Here is a 21952-nt window from a genome sequence, read left to right on the forward strand (position 1 = left end):
AGGTGTGGGCTTCAAAACCGTGATTCTGACATCTGTAAAGTTATGAGGAGGAGCTTTGCCTTTCTTTGTTCAAAATAAAAAAAAAGAAGCCTTTGAGATGAATTAAAAATGTTTCATCCTCCAGGACTGCATCAGGAGTGAGGCTCCCAGCCTTGCTGTAGTATATTGCTTCCTTCCTAAAAGCCAGAATTAAAAAAAAAAAAAAGGGAGGAAAAAACTCATAATGCATTTGTCCTTAGTAAGAATCAAAGTGGTGTAGAAAAGAGTCTTTATACCTCCCATTCCCATAGCCTGATTAATGTGCTCTGTCTTTCAACATGTGCTTTCCCTTAAACCTCATTTTTCTGTAATTTCCTTCATTCTTTTAACAATGTGCTTATCCCTATTCTAGAATAAAAAAAAAAAAAGAAAAAGTCACTCTTCACAGATGTTGCCTCTCTTCTCACCACAGTCCAAGGCACAGGCTCATCCTCCTTCTTCTCAATAAAAGGAGATAATACTGTTTTCAAAAGGTGAGCATCAATATTAAATTTTATCAATACATGGTAAACTAATGTCTTTGCAAATAATTTTTTTCTGCTCTAGACATATTCTTAACCTGTTCTGGAAGTAACAATAACTATCCAAAGTAGCTGGGTATTTCCAAATGCAAAATTTTGCCTGCTATTAATGCAGGTAGTTTTGGACTGAAAGGATCTGGCTCAGCTATGAACAACTGTAGGACCTATCAAACACTCTTGATTAAAAAAAAAAAAAAAAAAAAAAAAAAAATCCTAAAACACTAAATGGTCGTGCTTTCATGTGGGGGAGCCCTGAATCTGAAGAGCATCAACCTAAAATAGAAGGCTAACATTAGGATGAGTGCTAGTCATCTACTCACTGTCTTGAAGGTGACTCATATGTAGCTCACGTCAGGTAGGTCCCAAATCTTAACACCTCCGCTCGCCCTCAGGCTTCATTCCATGAAGAAGGGTTGAGAGACCAGGCCCTTACATTTATCATACTTCTCTTTAAATAGCATTGAGTACAGCACTCAGGTATCCAGCTCCAGACCATCCAGCAGCATTCCTAGTTCAGAGTACAACACTTTAAAATCAGATTATACCATCAAGTATTTCTGAGAATTGCACATCCATTGGCCCAAGGCAGGCAGGGAGCGCTCCCATCTCCATTCTCTGCTGCAAAAGTGTGAGCACAGTTGTTTTAATGACTTGTTGGAATCCACGTTATCCAGTGTCTTCCCAGAAGCAATGCTTCAGGCATTTTCAATCCCTCCGGCAGAAGCGTGCCCACAAACCTGCTGGTGTTTGGGGATGAAGGCACCGTTTGCCACAAGGTGCTGACCCCTGGCTGTCTTGGTGGCTGGTGGGAGTGGGGAACTGTCTGGCTCGGTCCCACAAACACTCCCAGTGTCTGCTTGATGCCCTCACCCTGACACAACACCCACAGGCTGCAAGGTGAACATAACTCAGCTGTATTTTCTCTGCTCAGCAGGAATCCCACCTTTTCTTTCACACTGCAAACTTCATGTTATAGATTAGAGAGAATAATAGAGCACATTAAAATCAGCAGTCTTAGAGAAAAAAAAAAAAAAGAAAAAGAAAAAAGCTTGATCTACTCTCATTTTTAACTACTGGCTATGGCCATAGAAGGTTTCTTCACAGAGATTTCAAAATGCATGCGTTTCTTGATCCAAATTTAGCCCAAGAACAACAAATTTCCTGAGTGAAATACTGCTATATACCATTTGTTTCCTCATGTTTTTTCAAGTTTTGTTTTTGCGAGACTTTCCCAAACATTAATGAAAAATAATTTTTGTTTTATGCCAAATAAATTGGGCAAACCACAACTTTGGGTTTGTTTTATGCTTCAGGAACCTTTCCTTTTGAGTAAAAGTCTTGAGAAATCCTGGGAAGTATGTTGCAATGAGTTATCCAACACTTGCAGAGGTATGTTGGTCTGTCTGTCAACAGGGATCCCAGTGCTCCTGTGTTCATTAAATTATATTCTCATAATTAACATAGAGATGTACAACTCTTCATTTCTCCAAAAATCAAGAATTGCCTAGTTAGTCTCAGCTCGTTAAACCACAGATTTTTCTTAAAAGTCACTCAGTCATTTGAAAATAATGAAATACTGGTATTTATACTGTTTTCAATCTGTCATGTATTTAAGCCTGAAAATCATCTATGAACAGAAATCACATTCTGGGCACTGGATGGTGCCAGTCAAACTAGTTTAAAAAAGAAAGAATAAGCTACAGAAAATTAAGACCTGGTAGCTATAGCCTATGAAGAGAGAATATGTTTCATTAAGATTTTAACTATATTTTTTATCTTGGTATGAATTTCCAAAATTATCTCAACACGAATCCTCACTAAGTGTGAATACATGGCAAATGTAGTTGAAAATAAATTATATCTTGTATGATAAACCTCTATCAGCTTCAAGGAGTTTTATTTATAGATAAAGTACATTTTTAAAATTGTAAAAAAAAATGCAAAATGTATATTGGGAGCACATCCAAAAGTTTAAAAAAAGTAGCTTAAATGCTTAAATTGAAGACTATTTGACAAAAGCATAAAATACAGCATCGAGACTAGTTTTTATTTTCTTAATAGATATAAATAAGACTTAACCAAACTGTATTTGGGGAAGGTTGTGAAAGAAATATTTAAATCCCTATCTAGATTTAAATCCAGATACAGCGTATACCATGCCGTGGAGCTGTTTTGAGACAGTTAAGCCTTTTAATATACCTCCTGTAGTACTGAGGCAGTAACATATTGCTTTACCAGTTAAATCCTTTCGGAAGTCATGATGTACATGTAACTTGCTCTTTAAATATTTCACTAATTTAAAGCAGGGTTTCATGCACTAGGTTGTTATGGCTGGGGATGTGCTGTGTAAATCCCTATCTGGCATGTTCTGGACGTGGCATAAAAAAATCCTTCTTGGTGCTCAGATTAGCACTGATAACTGCAGGAATCACAAGCAAGGTTGCACAGACCACGTTGTGTTGGCTGCTACATATGAACACTAAACACGTCTTCTAAAGATCTTTAAGGAATTACTCAGGCTGTGATTTTGATGCACACCTAAATAAAAATTAGCAAGCTATTTTTAACTACTTCCTCACATGCACACACATATGTTCATACACAATATGCATTTTAAAGCACAACACTGAGCTTTAGAACAGTGCACATTAAAATGTCCTAAAAAATATTCACCAGCTGTATTTTGCATTCAAACATTTACTTGTTTCCTGCAATCCCTAAAATACTCAATCACACATTAATTTCAGTTCCGAGGCTGGACTGCATACCTTCCTTCTCCTTTGCAGCCCCAAGCAAAATCTTGCTAAAGCAGGCTGTAATGTCTCAAAAAGAAAAGCAAATTTGGCCCCCCAGTAACAACTGTGGTACAGGAGATGCATGAAGTCTGTCCCAGTGAGATGGTTTTACACAGAAATTGTGTCCCCCTGCCCCAAATGGTTGATGTTGAGGAGTTATCAAGAATGAAAACTGTGTCCATTCTGCACGAAGATGACGGTGTATTAGTGGAGAGACTGTCTTCTAAGGACAACAAGCCTGAAAGCAAGAAACTGAATTAAAGCAAAATGAACCTGAGGATAATAAGCAGACAACTTAAACGAGTTCAGGTTCAGGAAAAATTGACTAACCCAAGAAGGTCCAATGTAAGAGAAATACTCCAGTTTAATAATCCACGGCTTATTTTTGAAAAAGAGAAATATGTTTGGGTTTTATTTTTTTGCAAGCATCTCTGTTACTGGAAACTTCTGCAGCAATTGCTGTCCCTGCCAGAGTTCAGCCTGTAGCACCTTTGGCTTTCCCGCTGCCTGGCTGTGCAGAAGGCTTACCCCTCTCCTGCTCCGGCAGCGCTGGGTAAGCTGCCGATAATCTGCACCAGGAGCATTTCAGTATGACAACTGGTTGAAAGTAATACTTCCTTTTTAGCCTACGAGATGAAAATGGATAACCTTCCCAAAAAAGATAATTTCTCTTTGTTAACACCCATTCACAGGTTTAGCTGGATTTTATCACACTAGCAGGAGCTGCTGACTGTAGACTTCAAGAAGCAGGACTTGTCTGTCCACATTTGCCAGCAAAAGGGAACTTTACATTTTCAGCTCAAAAATACTCATACAAATAAAGGACCAACTCCTCTCTTACCACCTAGAAAATATTTTTTACTACCAAAATCACTAAATTTAATGACACAGTTAAAATCTGAATGAAGAGTTACAAAATTGTCACAGGACTCCTGAAGTAGAATATTTTGGAAGAGCTCAAAAGATTTATGGTTCACTGTGGTTTTTCCTCCCTTTAAAAATGTAAGACAATTCTGTTAAAATTCACATTTACTGTGCCAGTAAGAAAACCTTAATACTTTGGTTAGATTTCTTTAATAATAGCCCACACTCTGGATATATTTCAGTTTGGAAATCACATGGACAAAGAGTGTTAATAATGAATAAGTTTGAGAATCTGGCCACGGCTAATTATATGACAACATTTTAGCATTAGTTTTCTAATTTTGGGGTATTTTTTGTAGGATTGAAATGTATTTCACCTTCATTCTGAAAGAATTTGTATTACTTCAAAATGAGAGGAGGGAGCAGGTCGAAATTTTCTCCCCTTCCAAGTTTGCCTCAGCTACAAATTGCTGCAGCATCGCTGATCATAAAACAGGGGGCTCAGGGTTTCATTTTTGAATAGACTGGAAAAAAGTAATTTTGAAGTTTGTTATTAGGAATCAATTAAAAAGTTAGGGCATTTGATTATTGCAGATTCAGCTGGGGGAGGCAGGAGGCAGTCAGTCCACTACCACCATTATCTGTAGAAGGAAGTCAGAGTTACGCTGTTGCAGGGAGAGAGAACAGCAGCGCCCTGCCTGAGCAGGTGACCCAGCACGGGGCAAAAGGGAATCTGTAGCTTCGCAAATTAATTTTAAAATTTTATTGAGGTTTCCAACAAGGCAATGCAAGTTTTGAGGAAATATACTGGCTTCATTTAGGAAGCAGTACAGAAGTACCTGCAATTGTTTGGTGCTCATTTTTACCCTAAGGCAGGAGAGGAGGAAAAACAATGAGGAGCCCTTCCCTTCCTTGGCCAGAAAGTTTTGTTTTAGACTCCTATCAAGTTTTTCAAATTGCACCTAATACACACAGATCCCAGTAAGTAGATGGTCTGTAGAATGCTGTGCCTGGTTCAGAAGTCTCTGTCCCACCAAACCCCTAAGCTTCAGTTTACAGAAAACATTCGTAACTAAAATAATATTGTTATAGGCAGTGATTAAAAAAAATAGCCAAATTATACATATAGTATTTTCCCTGTGAGTCAGTCTAGAAGTACTCACAGTTAAAAAGTGGTGACTATCACTGGTCAGAGAAAGTTGTCTAAACCCGTGAAGTTTAGAGCGCAGCTTCCATTCCCGCGCCTTGCCTTCAACCATCATGGCAAAGCAAACGCTGAGGATTTTGTTACCACAATATCTTCAAGCCAAATAAAATGCTAATTCATGCTTCATTATCTAGGGACTGTATTAAAAAATAAAAGAAGAAAGAAGAACAATGCTACAGCTATTTAGGTAAGTTATCACATTAAACGTTGTGGAGAAAAGCAACACACGGGGGTATGTTTCATCTTTTCATTGAAGAAACACTTTGATGGCCACAAGTGTGTGCTGCACACATTCAAACCATCTCTAGATAAACCACAAAGTATAAAGAGTATTTTCAATTATTTTGTCACTAACAGCTAAGTTTTGTTTTCCATTCCCTTGTGAAGAAGGGCTCCTTAGTTTTATTTAGGAATCTACAATCCTTGAAAATCTTAATGTTGGAGAACAAATGGTGAATCTGCCTGGAGCCACAGCCAAAGCTCATCAGCTGCAGATTTCAGCGCTGCAATATTAGCCGTCTTTCAGTCTTGACGATACTTAAAACCATCTTAACTACACATAATATTCTACAGAAAAGGTCTGCTGCTAGAAAACAGAATTCTATGCGACCGGAGATGTTAACATTGACAGAAGGAAACGTTTTCAAAATATCTCTAATAACACAAAAAATCCACACCGCAAACACAGCAAATGATGATTGAAAATTGTTATAAAGAATAAAACAGTGAAAAAGATCATTTTGGCTACATACAAATTATCGCCGACGTAGGAAGATAAGCAGAATAGCTTAGGCACCGAGATTCACTTGGTCACTGCACAACCTGAGCTGTACCTAGGCGGATAAGTGTAATGAAATGTTTAAATTAAGGTATTTTTTCCCCCCATCAAATTGGTCCTGCTGTCTCTGTTCCAGCCTTCTAATTTAGCTCTACTTTCATATTCCCATTGGGCTCCACAGCGCTGGTCTCATTCTTAGGGTAGAGCAGCCTCAAACAAGAATTCTGGATATATCCTGCAACAAGCATCTAAACCAGGTCTTTTTCAAAGGTTTAGCTAAGCTGCTTTTTTTTTTTTTTTTTTTTTTTTTTTTTTTTTTTTTTTAAGAGAAACATTTAGCCTGTACGAGAAATACCCAAAAGATTTAGGATTATTTCAATTTTCCTCTGTAGTCCAGACAGCTTTGATGTGTTACCAGTACTTTGGACATTTTGACTGCCTACTGTAACACTGACGGCCAGTCAGTACCGGGCCAATGCTCCAGACTGAGTTGTTGCCTTCTGCTCTACTGTTCTCATAGAGACTGTTATATCAAGAGAGTGAGCCCAAGTGAGCCCCTTGGAGTGAAATTAAGCCTACAAAGGGAATTGTGTGCCTGCACAGATATTTGCATGGCAGCAAAATTTCTGGAATTCAATAGATTGCTTCTGCAGAAGTCTTTGGGGAAGCAAAAAATAGTAATTATTTAAAAATACCTCTACAGAATGATCGAGAGCTGCACACAGAGAAATGCTTTCAAAACACAAGCATTTAATTTTTTTAAATGTTAAGTGAGATGTAAATATGTATGGTAGCAACAAAGTGCCCAAAAGCATACTGAAAACATATTCCATACACAGTTAGCAATAGAAGTCTGTACAAAAGTAATAAAGTTACACAATATAAAAAATACTCCATAACTATAATTTAAAAGAGGGAAAAAAGACAAGGGAATTGATTTCTCAGTTCATATAATTTATTGCAGTTAGCACACAGTTTAAAAATTCACCAACACACCAATAGTACAAAACTAAACAGCATTATAAGTTATTCCCTCCTCAGGAAAATAAAACATACTATGATTGTCAAAGCTAGATGTCAGTCTAAGTTTTAGAACAAAAGAAGAATGTGAAACTAAGGAAAGGAAAAAAGCAATCACTCACGAGGACCACAAAAAAATTCAAGAGAAAGTCCATTTTCCTCAGACACTGATTGTCTTTTCTAACTTAAGAAAAGAATGTAGTTTTAAACCTAGAAACTATTCAAGTAACTAAAGATAACGCTCCAAGGCCATTTTCACAGCTTTTTTTTTGTTTTAAATGCCATTACAGCCAAATTAACACACATTTGACCAAATATTTCCAAAACAGTCCAGCAATACACAATGGAGTTTTCCATTCAGTATCTTAAGCACAAAAATAGGCTATGTTTACAGTAGTTAAGGCGATCAAATTTTAAACAAAAGCAGAGAAAAAAAAAAAAAAAGGAAAAAAAAAAGGAAAAAACAGCAAACGTTTTCCATGCTACTCCCATAGACCTTATTTGTAAGTGCAAGACAGGAAAACAAACACTGTGCAAAATGCTTTTGACCTGCGTGTTGGTCATTAAAACCACACGTCAGGCTGCAGTCTCTGCTGCTTGGATACGCATAGTCCTTCCCCGGCCCCCCCGGCCCCCCCTGTCACTCAGGCCTGCCCAGGCCTTTCAGCCCGGGGCTTTTTTTGCTTTTTTTTTTTCAGTCCACAGCCTCTTTTCAACGGGGGAAAAAAAAAAGAACGACCTATTGTGGTGGAGTGGTGCAGCAGGAATCCTACAAATGCTCATCTGGGGAAATGGACGCACCTCAGTTGGAGCTGGCGTGGGGTCTGTGCAATTAGAAGGGGTCTGGGGTTAGTAAATGCACACCGCACATGCAAATCTCGAAGCCTGGTTGTAAACATTCAATTTTTTTTCTCCTTGTTAACATAGCTAAATCGGCAACTCGTAGCTTAAGTTCTTCTCAACTTAAAGACAGTGGGAAAGTAAATTTAAATTAGATAAAATAAAAACAGTGCATTTCTCGTCTTCATAACACTGGCATTTTCAACGGTGTCAGGTTTTTTCCTAAGGAAATTAAATAATTTTCAACTCACTCATTAAAGTTATACAATGCAAACAAAGACAAAAATATACTGAAAATCATGCATTTCTGTAGCGTTAATATTTACTTTTCAAGACTCAACTAAGAGCATCAACACAACCTGCCAAGTTCTTTGATACCTCCCCCCGGCCCATGTAATCAATTACAGTATACAATAACAGTAATTCACATTTTTTAAACACACAGTTCATCACTGCTGAAGCTGCAATATCCTTTTTCATCCCAAGCAAACCTTCACGTAAGACAGAGTCCCAGTGATCCCAGTGTACTCTCAGGGTTTTTGTTTTATGTTTTTGTGTTGGTTTTTTTGTGGGTTTTTTTTTTCCAGTGGGAACTGTCAGAAATCCAGAAGTTGCCATAATAAGTTTTAAGTCAACCGCTTGTTTAAAAATAGATAATCCAGCATTTCAGAAATTTTCCATTTGGGTCTAAAAGCACTCAGGTTTCCAACAGCTAGAAAGGACTCATGCAATTATAGAAATGTAAAGGAACGGACAAAATTGGGAGAAGATTTCTACATTCAGATTTTAAGAGGGAAAAAAGATCAAGAGTTTAAAAGAATAATGTTTTAGGGAGAATAAAGCCACGTCCAAATTTTTTGAATTGGAGATCCCTTAGAAGTTAAGTATCTGCTGACTTCTATTCCAAAAAGGGGGGAAAATACGCTCCGCAATTAGTTACTTTGTCGGATTACCTCTACAGTTCATTTTTATTGGAGTGCTAAATTAGTGAAATATTCATGCTGCCTTAAAGTGCAAAAACAAGCTAATAGCCAAACTTTCAGTTCAAGGAAACAAGATTGCTTTTAGACTGTACCACAACTATATAGATTTATATATATATTATTTATATATATAAAAATTTTATTTCCAAAGTTCTTGTGAGCTATCTTCTAAGGTCCAGTCTCTGACAGTAGGTAAGCTCAGTGCTTCACTTTTGACAGACAATGAGTTCACCAACTCACAGTGAAACTTCCGAATGTGTCTGTAAAGGTCTCCGGACTGTGTGAACCTGCGTTCACACCACTTACAAGCATGAGGCTTCTCCCGCGTGTGAACCACTGCGTGGCGGCTCAGGTTGTGGGAGTACTGGAAGCTCTTCCCACACTGGGTGCAAGTGTAGGGCTTTTCACCTGAATGAGTCCTCTCATGACGTTTCAAGGTGTACATGCAAGAAAAAGTCTTACCACACAACGAGCAGGTCGGGACATTGACATCGGTAGCAGGCTTGCTGCGGATCCCGTCCTGCTCTCGAAAGTGCGTGCTTAAATGAATTTGCAGAATGTGGGGGCTAGGAAAGACCTTGTTGCAGAGAGGACACATGAAAATTTGGCCAGCAGGGCTAAGTATGTTTGACACGTAAGGGAGCAAGCTGCTGTCCATGTTTCCTTCCACCTGGACTCTCTCATTCTCTGGAGTTATCATTTCGTCATCGCTTGCCTTGTCCTCTCTATCTAGCTCCCTCAAGACCGAATCTTCCCTCATCGGAGCCAGGTGGGCCGGCTCGTACTGTACCCTGTTATTAGTGCTCACACTTTCTTTCACAGTGCTATGTTCCATATCATAGTCATTAGTGCCAACATCACTCTCATCACAGGAAGCCTCTTTCTCCACCTTCACCTGAACCAGGCTGTTTCTAAGCATGTCCTGCGAAGAGAAATAAGAACTGTTCAAATTTTCAACTCCTGAAAGGCTGGACTTGACAGACAGGTCCAGCACGCAGTCAACATCTGCTGAATCCCTCACGGAGGTGACAGACCTCTGGGACAAAGACTCTGTTGAGCTGCAGGGGCTGGCTACTGTTTTTCCAGCTGCTGCTGTGTGCGTCTCTGCCTCTCCGCCAGTCTGGGGAATGCCTGCTGAGTCTGAGGGCAATCTCATCCACATGTTCCCAGGCTCAGCCGCCAAGTCCCTTTTGCTAGGCAGGATGTTCAATTTTTCATCTTCTCCGTCGTCTTCATCGCTGGGCAAGTCTCCTGGCATGTGGCTGCTGCCGTCGGAGAGGCTCTCCACTTTGTCTGAACAACTTGAGGCGTCTTCCTCCTTTTTTGTACTGTCTGCCTCCGTGGTTGCTTTCTCTTTCAGCTTCTTTTTGCAGACTTTGACAATGTCATACATGTGGAGATAACTGGCAGCTGCTAGCACATCTTCAATGGGCAAGTCTTTGAACTGGAGCTTTCCTTCGTACATGAATTCAAGCAGGAGAGCGAAAGCTGGGGCTGTAACAATGTCGCTGTTCAGATGAACAATGTCCCTTTTGTCCAGCTGGTCCTTGTAAAAGAGGTGGAAATACATGCTGCATGAAGCCAGTACAGCTCTGTGCGCTCGGAACTGGGCATCTCCTACCAGAACAGTGCAATCACAAAGAAAACCCTGATGTCTCTGCTCACTCAGACACTGTAGCAAATGTCTACTGTGGTCAGGAAACTCCATACTGTCTTCATAACCTATAAGCAACAAAATTTTCAAAAATTAAATGTAGGTCATAATTACAGAACTTATAAATCCAAGTAATTCCACTCTAAAAACCTGGTATTTATATTGCCGGAATTCTGGTACTGACACCACGCAAAGATAATTTAACACAAATGTACGATGGCAACTCTTTCCCCGACTGACCACTACAATCATGATTTCCTTTCTGTGGTAAATAGTCTAGTGAGCACATAGGTACATCTGCATTTGTTTTGTGAAGTATCACCGCTGTTCATAAAATCTGTTCAACATTTTGGTTTCTTTTTTAGAGAACTTCCTCCAGATTGAGTCCCTAGGTGGGCAGACACCCCCCACCACAAAAAAAAGGAAAAAAAAAAAAAAAAGAAAAAGAAAAAAGAAAAAAAAATTTCAAAAATTTTTAAGCACTAAGTTTGAGAGATCCCAGAAGCGGCAGAAAAAATATACCAGATCATCTACTTCTTTTTAAAGTCAAATTGTAGTAAAAAGAGAGGTTCTCACACCAAGAAATGGTAATATACCTAAATCTGATGGTCTAACATTCATAAACTACAAAAATTATTTACTGTGTCAATTTATATCAACAGCAAAAATGGATATTTTTACAAATTTAGTTCATGTGGTTTTCTTCTTGTAGTAAGAACAGGTTTTTTAAAGGTTTTAAACCTCTTCTATACTGTACAATAGAATATGAACATTTTTTGCCAACATGCAGAATATACAAAAGAGAGCTAACAACCAAAATGCCAACGAGCACCACTTCCCCAGTGCAGAAGGACAGAAATTTCCCTCCCCTCCCACACCAGGCAGAGTTTGCAGTACTAAGCTTAAAAAAAAAAAAAAAAAAAGTCATTCAACCATTCAACGTGAGCATGTGTCCACGTTTAAAAAGAGTATCCCAAGTAGTGTTCTTACCCAAGTGCTTTTTTATTTGCCTCCCTTGATGATAAAGACAAAATAAACTTAAAAAAGAAGTAAAGAAATCAAAAAATCAAATGGAAAGTAAAATCTTTTAAAAACCTGTGTTAATCTATTCTTCTGTGATTGATATCAATGGTCTCCCAAACCATCTAACCAGTTCGTGACTCTCCGGGCTGGCAAATATTACTGAAAAATCTTCATCTCTCGCAAACCAAGATGTACTAAAACTTACAACACAACCCCTACCATATTCTGTAAAATACCATTGCTAGAGTAAAGCATGAAGATTTACAATACAATCACTTTAAGTGCCCCACAGCCAACATCAATCCTAATCCTTAAGAGGGCTAAAAATAAAGATTGGAGGGCAGCTCACAAGGTAGCTGTGATCAAATTAGGAGGCTGAAAGGACAGAGAGGGACGAAGAAGGAAGCTTATAAACATCTGATCCAGCTGACTGTGGCCATATGGCAGCTGCTGCCCAGATAAAGAGATTAAGAATAGAGGAGTGCGATTACAGCTGTCTGGCCAATTCAGGCAGCTCAAATCTACAAGTTCTAAATTAGTCGCAAATACAAAAACTCCTTCAAATAATTATTGTTACACTAAATAAAAGATTTCAAATGCTACATGCAAGGAAGAAAAGAGGAAACCAGTCAAGCCATTCTCCCGGGTACAAAAGTTTTTAAACACATAACTGATTTCTATCTTTCAGAAGCACTACAGCTGTATGCTACTACATTTCTGAGCTGCTGGATATTTAACCATGTAACGAAAGACTTCCCTACAAACACATTTTAGCCAGGAAAGTCCTTTTGTAAAAACGCACATCTCGTACATTTCACTAAAACCCCTGTAAAGTAATTTAAAAGATGCAAGACAAGAACATAAAGCAAAACTCTCTTTAGGCTTGTCACTAAATCCACTGCAGTTTTGGTCTCAGAAATTAAGGATGAACTTGCTCTCTCTTTCTTCCAAACCAAGACATTCCCACAATATGCATTAAAGTTAATGCTAACAATGTGCCCAAGCACTGATACTCTCCAACTGTAGCCCAAGCCTTTTTACTAAGTCCACTTATCTATTTAATAGTCAATTTCATATATTACCTCTAAACTTGGTTAGAAAAGTAATGTGATTTTTTTTTTCTAAAATTCAATAAAGAACACACCAAAACAGAAATACGCTGTATCTAATCTATTGCTACTCCTACCTTTAGTACACATAAACCTGATTAAGTCCTTTCCTCTGAGTCTTGCTGGCTCCAGGTCTGTTAGATCGGTGGAAAAAAAGCAGACTAGGAGAGACAGATGCAAAGTGGAGATGATGTTAGAGAGGAATGAGATACCTTCTCCACACACAGATCTGCACACACTAACTCCCTGTCTGTGTGTTAGAATAAAAGGCTGAGGGATGGCAGGCTGTCAGCTGCTCTGACATCATGTTCAGATGGAAATGCTACCTCCAGCTGTGCTCCTTTTAATGCCATATGCTACTCCTCTACACTCCTGCCACCAGCTTTTTCTTAGGAGAACTTTTCTCTTCTGTTAGTATAAACAAAATACTTCAAAGTCTCTTTTTTTCAAACTTTCTAACAGGGAGGAAAAAAAAAAAAAAAGAAAATCCTAAACATATGGGGCTCTACTGTATGTGCAGCATAGCAACACTTCTGCCTTAACTTGGAGGACCGCTTTATGTACTGACAGCTTACCCCAGCCACGGGGTTACCCCAGAAAGCCACACAGGCTCGGTTTTACTGAGCCACGGGGTTCATTTAAAAGCAGAAATTAACCGGACCTATTTACCACCTCACAGCTCCCCTCTCCGCCGCCGGTCCTTTCAGTTCCAGCGTTTAAGGCAGCGCAAGTGAAACCGAGCACCAACTCCGGCTCCCTTCGAGCCGCGGAGCAGCTCCCCTGGCCGGGGCACTACTGCGAGCGCTCGGCTCGGCTCCTACACCGCTTTTCCCCCGCGGGGACTAGGGCTGCCCAGCTATTTGAGCGCGGCGGCCCCGGGACGCGGGCTCCCAGCCCCGCAGGCTCCGAGCGGCCCCCCCGCCCGAGCGGGAGCCCCGAGCCGCGCCGGCCCCCCCGGTGACACTCACGCGTGTACCCAGCGGGGCGGGTCACCTGCCCGCTGCCGGGCGGAGACAGCCCGCCGCCCCTCGGGACGGGACAGGACGTGCGGGGAGGCGGCGGCGCGCAGCAAGTTCCCGGCGGGCCCGGCCCCGCCATCCCCGCCGGGCGGCGGCAACTTTTGGCCGGGGCTGTGCGTGTTCCCCCCCCCCGGCCCGACACTCCCGTCCGGGGCCCTGGTCCCGCGGGCAGCGCCGCCCCCGCCCGGGGCCGGGCCGTGGCCGGGCGCGCCGTGAGCCGCCCGGCGGGGAAGGAAGCAGCTGCCCGGCGCGCAGGAAAAGCCGCCCCCGGGTCGCGGCGGCAACAAAAGAAAAGTAACCGGGAGCGTCGCCGGGGCGGCCGGTCCCTCCGCCCGGGGAGCGCTGCCTCCGCCCCTCCGCCCACCCCCAGCCGGACCCGCCGCCAACTCCGCCCGCCCCGCGGGGCCGCAGCGGCCCCGGCCCCAGCGCGGCGGGTGTGTGGGGATGGGGGCAGCGGGACTCACACTGCGCGGCGGCCCGAAGTCCCCGCGCTCCCGCCGCCGCCCGCCGGCTCCTCTTCGTTCACTTGCCGCTCCGGGATCGCGCCTCGCTCCCCGCCCGCCCCCCGCGCCCGCTGGCCGCCGCCCCCCCCGGGCTCCCCCCTGCCGGCGGCTGAGGAGCGAGCGGGGCAGCCGGCGGAGCGAAGCGGGCCCCGCGCTCAGCGGCTCCCCATGGCACCGGCGGGGCGCGGGGGCGGGCGGGGGCCGGGGGCGGGCGGGGGCGCGGGGCGCTCTCGCGGCGGCGGCGGCACAGCCGGGCCCGGCTGCGGCAGACAGATGTTCGCCCCCTCCCTCCCCGCTCCCCACTTCGGACTCCGCTCCCTGACTGACAGCGCGGCCCGCCCGCGCCGCCGCCGCCGCCAACCGCCGCGGCGCCCCGCCGCTGACTGACGGGCCGCAGCGGCCTTCGATTGGAGGAGGGCGGCCCGGGAAGGCCGGCTGCGCCGCCAATCGCAGCGCGCGGACGGGCAGAGGGGGCGTGCCCCGGCGGGGAGCCGAGGCGGAAGGGGGCGGGGCCGCACGGGGCCCGGGGCGGGGCGAGCGGGGCGGGGCGGGGCCGGCGGGGCGGGGCGGTGGCGGCGGCGCGGTGCATGGTGGGACCGCGGCAGGTGCGGCGCGGCCCGGGCGGGCCCGGCGGGAGCTGTGCCGTGCTGGGCTCCTGCTCCTTGGAGGAGGCCGCCTGGGCGCCGCTGGGCTGCCGCGGGTCCGGACGGCGGGGAGAGCGTGCCATAAAGTGCAGAGACCACGCGCTCGTTCGGGGCAAGAGCATTATTAGTGTGTTGTGGGTGGTTATATGTGGGCTGGGTATGTATATATGTATAGTGCGTATTGCAGTGTTATCTCAAGACCCAAGAGGCATCATCTTCCCCTACTAAGAACACACAGTTGACTAAGATAAGGAAACTTTTTGCCAAAATTCACCAAAGAATCCGTATCTAAGAGAAACTCAAGTTGCTGGTGCTCGGTAACTTTGCAGAAGTTGAGTGCGAGAACATCTGGATTAGCATAAGTCACAAGGATGGTAATGGATGCTGCTGCAAGATGTACAAACATCGAGTAGCTTTATCCTGCCACGTTTATGATTGGGTAATTAGAAATAAGCACCAGTGGGTAATTAGGTGATTCGTATCATACCATTGTGTAAAACTCCTAAAGTGAAATCTCAGGGGTGTGCCCAGTTTGGCTGCGGCACTTCAGGTGCAAGAATAAACATGTATGTTTGTAGTTCTGTGGTTTGGATCCTAGCCTCTCTCCTTGATTAGCACCAGCCAGCTGTGCATTCATGACAAGAATGAAGTGTTTCGGCTTCTCTTTTCCCAAGGAAGTGCTCTGCCCTGGGCTTCCACCTCAAATCTTCAATTACTGTGGGTAATTTTTGTGCTTCCCACCATGGCGGGGCGGATTATGAGGAGCTGTGCCGGCAGGTTGGCATTGTTTGGGATGTGTGTGTGCCCAGGTCTGTGCGCTCCCGGCCAGCGCTGGGAATGCTGGTGCCTGAGGGGAAGCGAGCTCTCCAGACCTCATCATGGTTCACAGGCAGATTGAGGTCAGCAGCTTTGGAGAATACCACGGCTTAATGGCGGGTTAGGATAGGGCAGTGGAGGCCAGGTTTGAAGGGCTAAGGTCTTCTTTAGCAAAGGACTCATCCAAGAAGGTTTGGGTATTTCCCCATCTCCCCTTCGGTTTCAGGTAAACAGGTAATACAGGGGAGTATTTTAAAGAAAACAAGAATCACCAACAGAGACTTGGCAGCTTAAAGAGAAAGAACTCAGTTATGTATTAATAACCAAAATTGATTGAGTAGATATAAAAAAGCTGCAAACCATGTACTTTGTCTCTTCAGTGATACGAAACTGTTATAAAGAAACAGACTGAATTCTAGCTGTGCCTAATTGCTTTGACAGCACTGCTACGTATATAACACAGCAGCTAGCATCTAGGTGCCCATATGCTTCAAGCATTACATATATATATGAAAATATAAAATATATATGTACAAAATAAAACACTTTTCACTCCATCCTTCAGTGAACTAATTGCTCCCACTAGGTGAGGATATTTTTAATTATTAACTTTCAGTCCCTCTTAGATACTGATACAATTCCATCATTAAGAGTTTGGGCATTTTTTTCCATTGGCACCCTGTTTCATATTTCATTATAGCTGGAACTTGATAGGATTTTGTCCTTGTCTTCAGGATACAGCAGCTAAGATGCTGACTCTTTGTGCTTCCTGATTGTTTCCTCACTGCTAATAATCACTTCATCTGAGAAAAATCAGTACTGTATTCCCTGCTGCCTGTTATGTCTTGAACATCTTCCCTAAAGCTTCTAAACTGTTTTTTCTTTCGATTGCAAAAATAATTGTTGGAAGTACTTTAACAGGAAATACTTAGGAAAATAATTCTAAAGTTTGGTTTGTTTCATTTTTTTTTAATGTTAAATATACAAATAACTTATGCAGTTACAGATATTTGAGCTGTCAGTGACTGTGCCTGAAATGATTACATTAACGGTGTCGTCCTAGATCTCTACACTTCATGCTGCCTCTTGCTTCCTCAAGTAAGCCATCTCACCAGCTGCTCCGGGTTGGTTAGTAAGACCTCAGTTTGTGAATATTTACTGGTACAAGTACAGCTTTACTGAGGGAGAAAATTTAGGCATTTACATAATACAAAACTCTTTGAAAAATGAGTCTGCTTTACATGAAAAAAATCAAAGAATTTATTTGCTAAAGACGACATTTAGCAAATTGACTTTCTCAGATCCATAGAGACTTTTACAGGACCCGAAATTTAAAAATAAATGTTAAATAAAATGTAATTACTGTTTGTACATTCTGTTAATTTTATTTCCTCCTCATATACAATAACTTGCCTTCTTATGTTTTAAGATTTATTGAGAAAAAATGCACTGTCCCTCACCTAGTATTTACAATGCTGACTCCTAATTAAATCAGGTTGTGTTTTCCATTCTATCATTTGGCTGTATGACCTCCAGCAAATCGCTATGTCTGTTTTGTGTATACTGGTTCACCCTGGGGCTACAGGTTATCTCTTACTACAGTTATATATAAGAGAGTGATCTGCAATTACCATTTATACAGCTGTTATAAAAACCCACTTTTTTTTACTATTTCTAAATAGGACATGGTGAGAAACAGAAAAAGTGAGTGTGGGTAACACTTTAAGATTAAAAATCTTTTTTGGCAGTGAGTAAGACTTTATTGATTTAGTCCTGGAACTGTTGACATTTGTCTGGGATTTTTTTTTAATGTGAAAGGAACTCTAATTTTTTTAAAAAGTACTTAAAGAGGTTTAAAGACTTAGCATTATGATAAATGTAGAAACAAGATGATAGAGAGTGAATTAATGAAAAAACCTTCAGAGGGAAGACTCACAAATACCCAATAGTCCAGTTGATCCTCTATTAGAAAGAAATAATATAAGACAGGCCATTCCATTGAATGAAGCCTTGTTGTAAAGGGACGTAAACATCTGGCAGTACACCTGGTCTCTACACATATTTATAAATCACCTCAGGCATCCCAAGATACTGTAAAGAACACGCACAAGAAAATTGAACTAAGAACATTCATAAGCCAAGGAAAATAAAAATTATCTCAATATAGCATGGAAAGAAATGAGTCTCATTTACTTCACAAACACAGTTTGGAAAGACATTATGCAGTTTTGCACTTCTTGCACCTTTTCACTTGCTGACTTTCATTTATATCCTCCAGGCAACAAGGAGGCCTGAAGGCCTTTGGCTCATAACCAATGCTGACGTGGCAGCGTGGAGCTACAGGAACACCTGCAGCTCGGGTAGAGCCTCCTGGCTTTTGCCTCTGATCTGAGAACATGGAGGTTTCTTGGCATCTTTTCTAACACAGTTTGTGTGGTGAATCTCCCAATATTGTTTGTTGCTGCTCAAGATTCATTAATACGTAGTGAGCTGCTTTGCAAGGTGCCAGCTTTGCCTGCTAGCCTTAAAAGTGTTTGTTGCGTTTGTTTCTGAAGCTTGAATGGAGCTATGTGCTCTTGGAAACTCTTCTTGAGGACAATCCAGCAGAAGAGTCCGAGCTGACAAGGGTCTAAGGGCCTGTGGGACTTTTGTGTCCAGAGCAATAGATTTAGGTGCTAACAGGACACAGTTATACTGCAAAACAAGATTAAAATCTGGTCCTTAATACTTTCTTATACCTACTGTATAAGGTAGATGTATGTAAAACTGTAACCCCGTTTTCAATATGTTCTTAAATTTGCAGAGTTCTGCTGTGCTAATTACATTCCGTTAATTTTGTTTTCCATGGCGAAAAAGAAATTGACAATGGAAACTGCTTGTCTGCCACCAGATATCCCAGGTTTATGCCATACAGGTTGTTTCAAACTCTATACTGTCACCCATATGCATTGCTACTGTTTTCATTGATGGGACAATGGAAGTGGGTACCCTCATGGTAAATTAAAACTCTCCCAGAAAGTTTTGGTGAATAGGACTGGACGTAAAGCAGGAAAAATATCTACAGTATTATGTATCCCAGAGAAACGAAAATTAGGATTTATGATCATGGCAGTCTTGTGGTTTTGGTGATTTTCGGTTGGTTTTTTTTGGTTTTTTTTTAATTATTTCTATTGTAGTATAACTTAATTGATGGCAGTCTGGTTTTCAGAAAAATTAAAAATTAAGTAGTTTTTGAAGCTGCCATCACACTTGAGGTTCAGCTGATGTTACTGTGGAAGAGTTTTTTCTCTGGGGAACCAGTGCTGAGGAAGTGCCGAGATAATATAATACTGCCTTTGCATGAATTGGCTAAATGTGCATGTTATTGTGCCAGAGGCTGACTGGATCACTAATTCTTATCTGCCCTAACTATGCTGGATAAGCATCAGGATGTACTCATCTAAGAACTTTTCTTACCATGTGAGCCAAAACCTCCTTTCTCATCTCAAATGCTCTCACATGTAGGAGTGTCCTGCACTGAGGTTTATCGATAAGGTGGCTTCTAACATTCCAGCTACAAGCTGAGGACAGACACCACTGATAAACTTTCTTTATGTCCAGATGTCCTTTTCTGGAGCATAGATTTGTCTAATTTTAAGCTACAGCTTCTGCTTCACGTGGGGATTATTAAAGAGGGTGAGGACTTTGTCATGTCCCAAAACAATTTCAAGGCTCTGCATAGAAAATTTATCATAAAATATGGAATTGTTCTTGTGGGTGGAGATGTGAAGTGGAATTCAGTTGGATTTGTTTGTTGACTGTTAATGATATGCACACCATCACTGGAAGCAGAACTGAAATATTTTCTGTCTAAAAACCTCTTCTTTTGGATACAAAGGCTTCAAATTTCCAGCCTAGGAGCACCTGGCTGCTGGAGTCCAGTCTACCACAATCCCAGCCAACCACAAACAGATGCTAAGTTCAGAACAGAAGTACACCAGGAGCTGCTGCATGCTCACAAGAACACATAGGTATTATCCCAAAGATATAATAACAAACACAAAACAGCTAAAAACAGAAAGTTAAAACAGAAGAGAGACACAAGTCATGGAAGGAAGAGGACGGGAGTGATAGTTTGTGGTCTGAGCCCCTGCAGTGGCAGAGGTGTACTGGGTGGGACTGCTTAGAAGGCATCCAGATGTCTTCCTTTTACAAAATCTCCTGTGGTTCCTGCTGAGGTTGTGTGGGTGCAACTGATTATTGTAGTTGGAGTAATTCTGAGCAAGTTAGAAGATGTGAAGCCATTTGAGCTAGTGTGGTAGCCCATATCAATCTATAGGTCTGCCTTGTTCAGAAGTTAATAAATAAAATGGCACCTTAGTTTCACAAAACCATTGGTTTAATTTTTATCTCTTTATATGCTGAGTGCAGGTGTGTGCTTCTGTGTGCATTTGTGGGGTGCCCCTTCTACCAGGACATGCTGTAGAAACAAAGCAAGTAATAGCCACTATACTATTGTTTCACTATATTTAAAGTAGACCTGAAAAATACAATGTTTAGCCAAAACTCTGTTAAATTTTCTTATGCTTTTTCTGTAATTTCTTTCCTATCATTACAGATTACAAAGACATTTATGCCTAAACAGAAGCTGTCTTCTTCCAATCAGCCTGCTCTTTCTGCTCAGTTCATTCACTAAATCATTTAATCACCCAAGGCCATATGTTACCATCTTGTGTAAAACGGGTGGAAGAGGAAAAAAAAATATGCAAAAATCTCTGCACAAGAGTGGGTGTCAGCATCCAGCATAGCTCCCACTAGGAAGCACAAAATATGAAATGTTATCAGCAGTGAATGTGACTATGAAAATAAACCGAGACAGACAAAAGAAAGAGACAAGCCATTGCAAAGGTGAAAAAGACAAGCTTTGAATATCAATTCTGGGTGGAAAAGTTATGGACTAAATGTTGCATATTAGTCCATGTGCTCTTATTCTCATTATTCTGCCATTAATATAATGCTCTGCTGTAATTAACTTGAAAGCACGTTAACTCATGTTTACAGTCCCGTTTTTCTCATGGCATAAGACCCTGTCCCTGACCTGGTTCCATCTTTTCTCTCTCTGCCTCTCTTTCTCTCTCTTTGTGTACTGGCGCACATTTTGTCCCAGGTATTTTTGTGTGGAGTCTTGTGCTTTTACCACTTGGTTTCAGCTGCTGTTCATTGTCACGATTACTTTGCATGGCTTTCTCTCTTGGCACATTTGCTGGGTGACAGACCCTCAGGAAACACATGACTTGGAGCAAGTTGTGGGGTATGTGTTCCTGTCAGGGAATGAGGATGCTTGAGAGAAATTAGAGGTGGCAAATCTTTCCTTTTTAAAGCAAGGGGACTTTCCAGTTTTATGAAATTACCTGTAATCCACCGTTTCTTCATATCTACAGGAAGCTGTTGTGTTTTTCCTTGCCTTTGAGCTTAGGACAGTCCTGCAGTCGGAGATGGGAGAGCAGCTGATCAAAAAGCCGCTCCACTTGTAAAGACTCACAGGACAGGGGCATAACACTACAGACTTCAAAAGAAACCCCTTCTCTAAAACTGCATATACCAGTTTATCCTAAGACTATGAAAGCGTAAAAGATATTTTCATTTGCATGGTTTGCTGGTTTTTATTTGGCAGCTTTAATAACAACAGGCTACAGTGAGCCCATAAAACAAAGTGAGAACAGCAGCTCATTTTTGTGGCAGAATGTAATGGCTATGGCTAAAGGGCTTGCATAATTCATCTTAAACCCTTATGCCTCTATTTATTGACTTTTAAATGAAAATTAAACTCTTAGAGCCATAAGGAGGCTTCTGGTATCTGAAACGGGATTTCGATGATGGTATTTTTATCTGACACTACCAGCTGAAAGCTCCCATTGGGAAGCATTTTGCTGGGAAGCCCCATGGCTGGGCAGGACTGGGTCTCCCGTCCCCAGCCTGCTCTTGGTGCAGCACCAAGGCCCTTGGAGACCCAGGGTGGAGGGATTGACTGGCTGCACCCAGGAGTCTGACCCAAGAGGTGGCAACCATAAATTGTGTTTTCATGAGGGGAGGATGATCATTGAGGTGACTGGCAAGACAATATTTACCACTTTGACAAAGTGAAAAGGTGAAGAAAA

The 21952-nt window shown here is 42.1% G+C and overlaps 1 protein-coding gene and 1 long non-coding RNA gene across 5 annotated transcripts; one reads left to right on the forward strand and one right to left on the reverse strand.

Annotated features, from left to right (window-relative positions):
* Positions 1-7137: 7137 nt before the first annotated feature.
* Positions 7138-14454, reverse strand: ZBTB18 (zinc finger and BTB domain containing 18). Of its 4 annotated transcripts, XM_058835435.1 has the most exons (4): positions 13802-13936; positions 12911-12994; positions 10082-10769; positions 9430-9969 (listed from the first exon to the last, which is right to left on the reverse strand). In XM_058835435.1, the coding sequence occupies exons 1-4, from the start codon at positions 13929-13931 to the stop codon at positions 9939-9941; spliced, it is 933 nt and encodes a 310-aa protein (XP_058691418.1). In that variant the 5' UTR covers positions 13932-13936; the 3' UTR covers positions 9430-9938. The 4 variants fall into 4 exon arrangements, with proteins under 4 accessions (XP_058691416.1, XP_058691415.1, XP_058691417.1 ...); XM_058835433.1 differs by lacking the exon at positions 13802-13936 and adding an exon at positions 14317-14454 and having other exon boundaries at positions 7138-10769; XM_058835432.1 differs by having other exon boundaries at positions 7138-10769; positions 13802-13820.
* Positions 14455-15073: 619 nt separating this feature from the next.
* On the forward strand, positions 15074-18162 carry LOC131577861 (uncharacterized). The gene is made up of 3 exons (XR_009277320.1): positions 15074-15156; positions 16816-16913; positions 18094-18162. It is a non-coding gene; the product is annotated as an uncharacterized LOC131577861 (long non-coding RNA).
* The last annotated feature ends 3790 nt before the right edge of the window (positions 18163-21952 follow it).

This window comes from Poecile atricapillus, chromosome 3, assembly GCF_030490865.1.
Source record: "Poecile atricapillus isolate bPoeAtr1 chromosome 3, bPoeAtr1.hap1, whole genome shotgun sequence".
Classification (NCBI taxonomy): Eukaryota; Metazoa; Chordata; class Aves; order Passeriformes; family Paridae; genus Poecile; species Poecile atricapillus.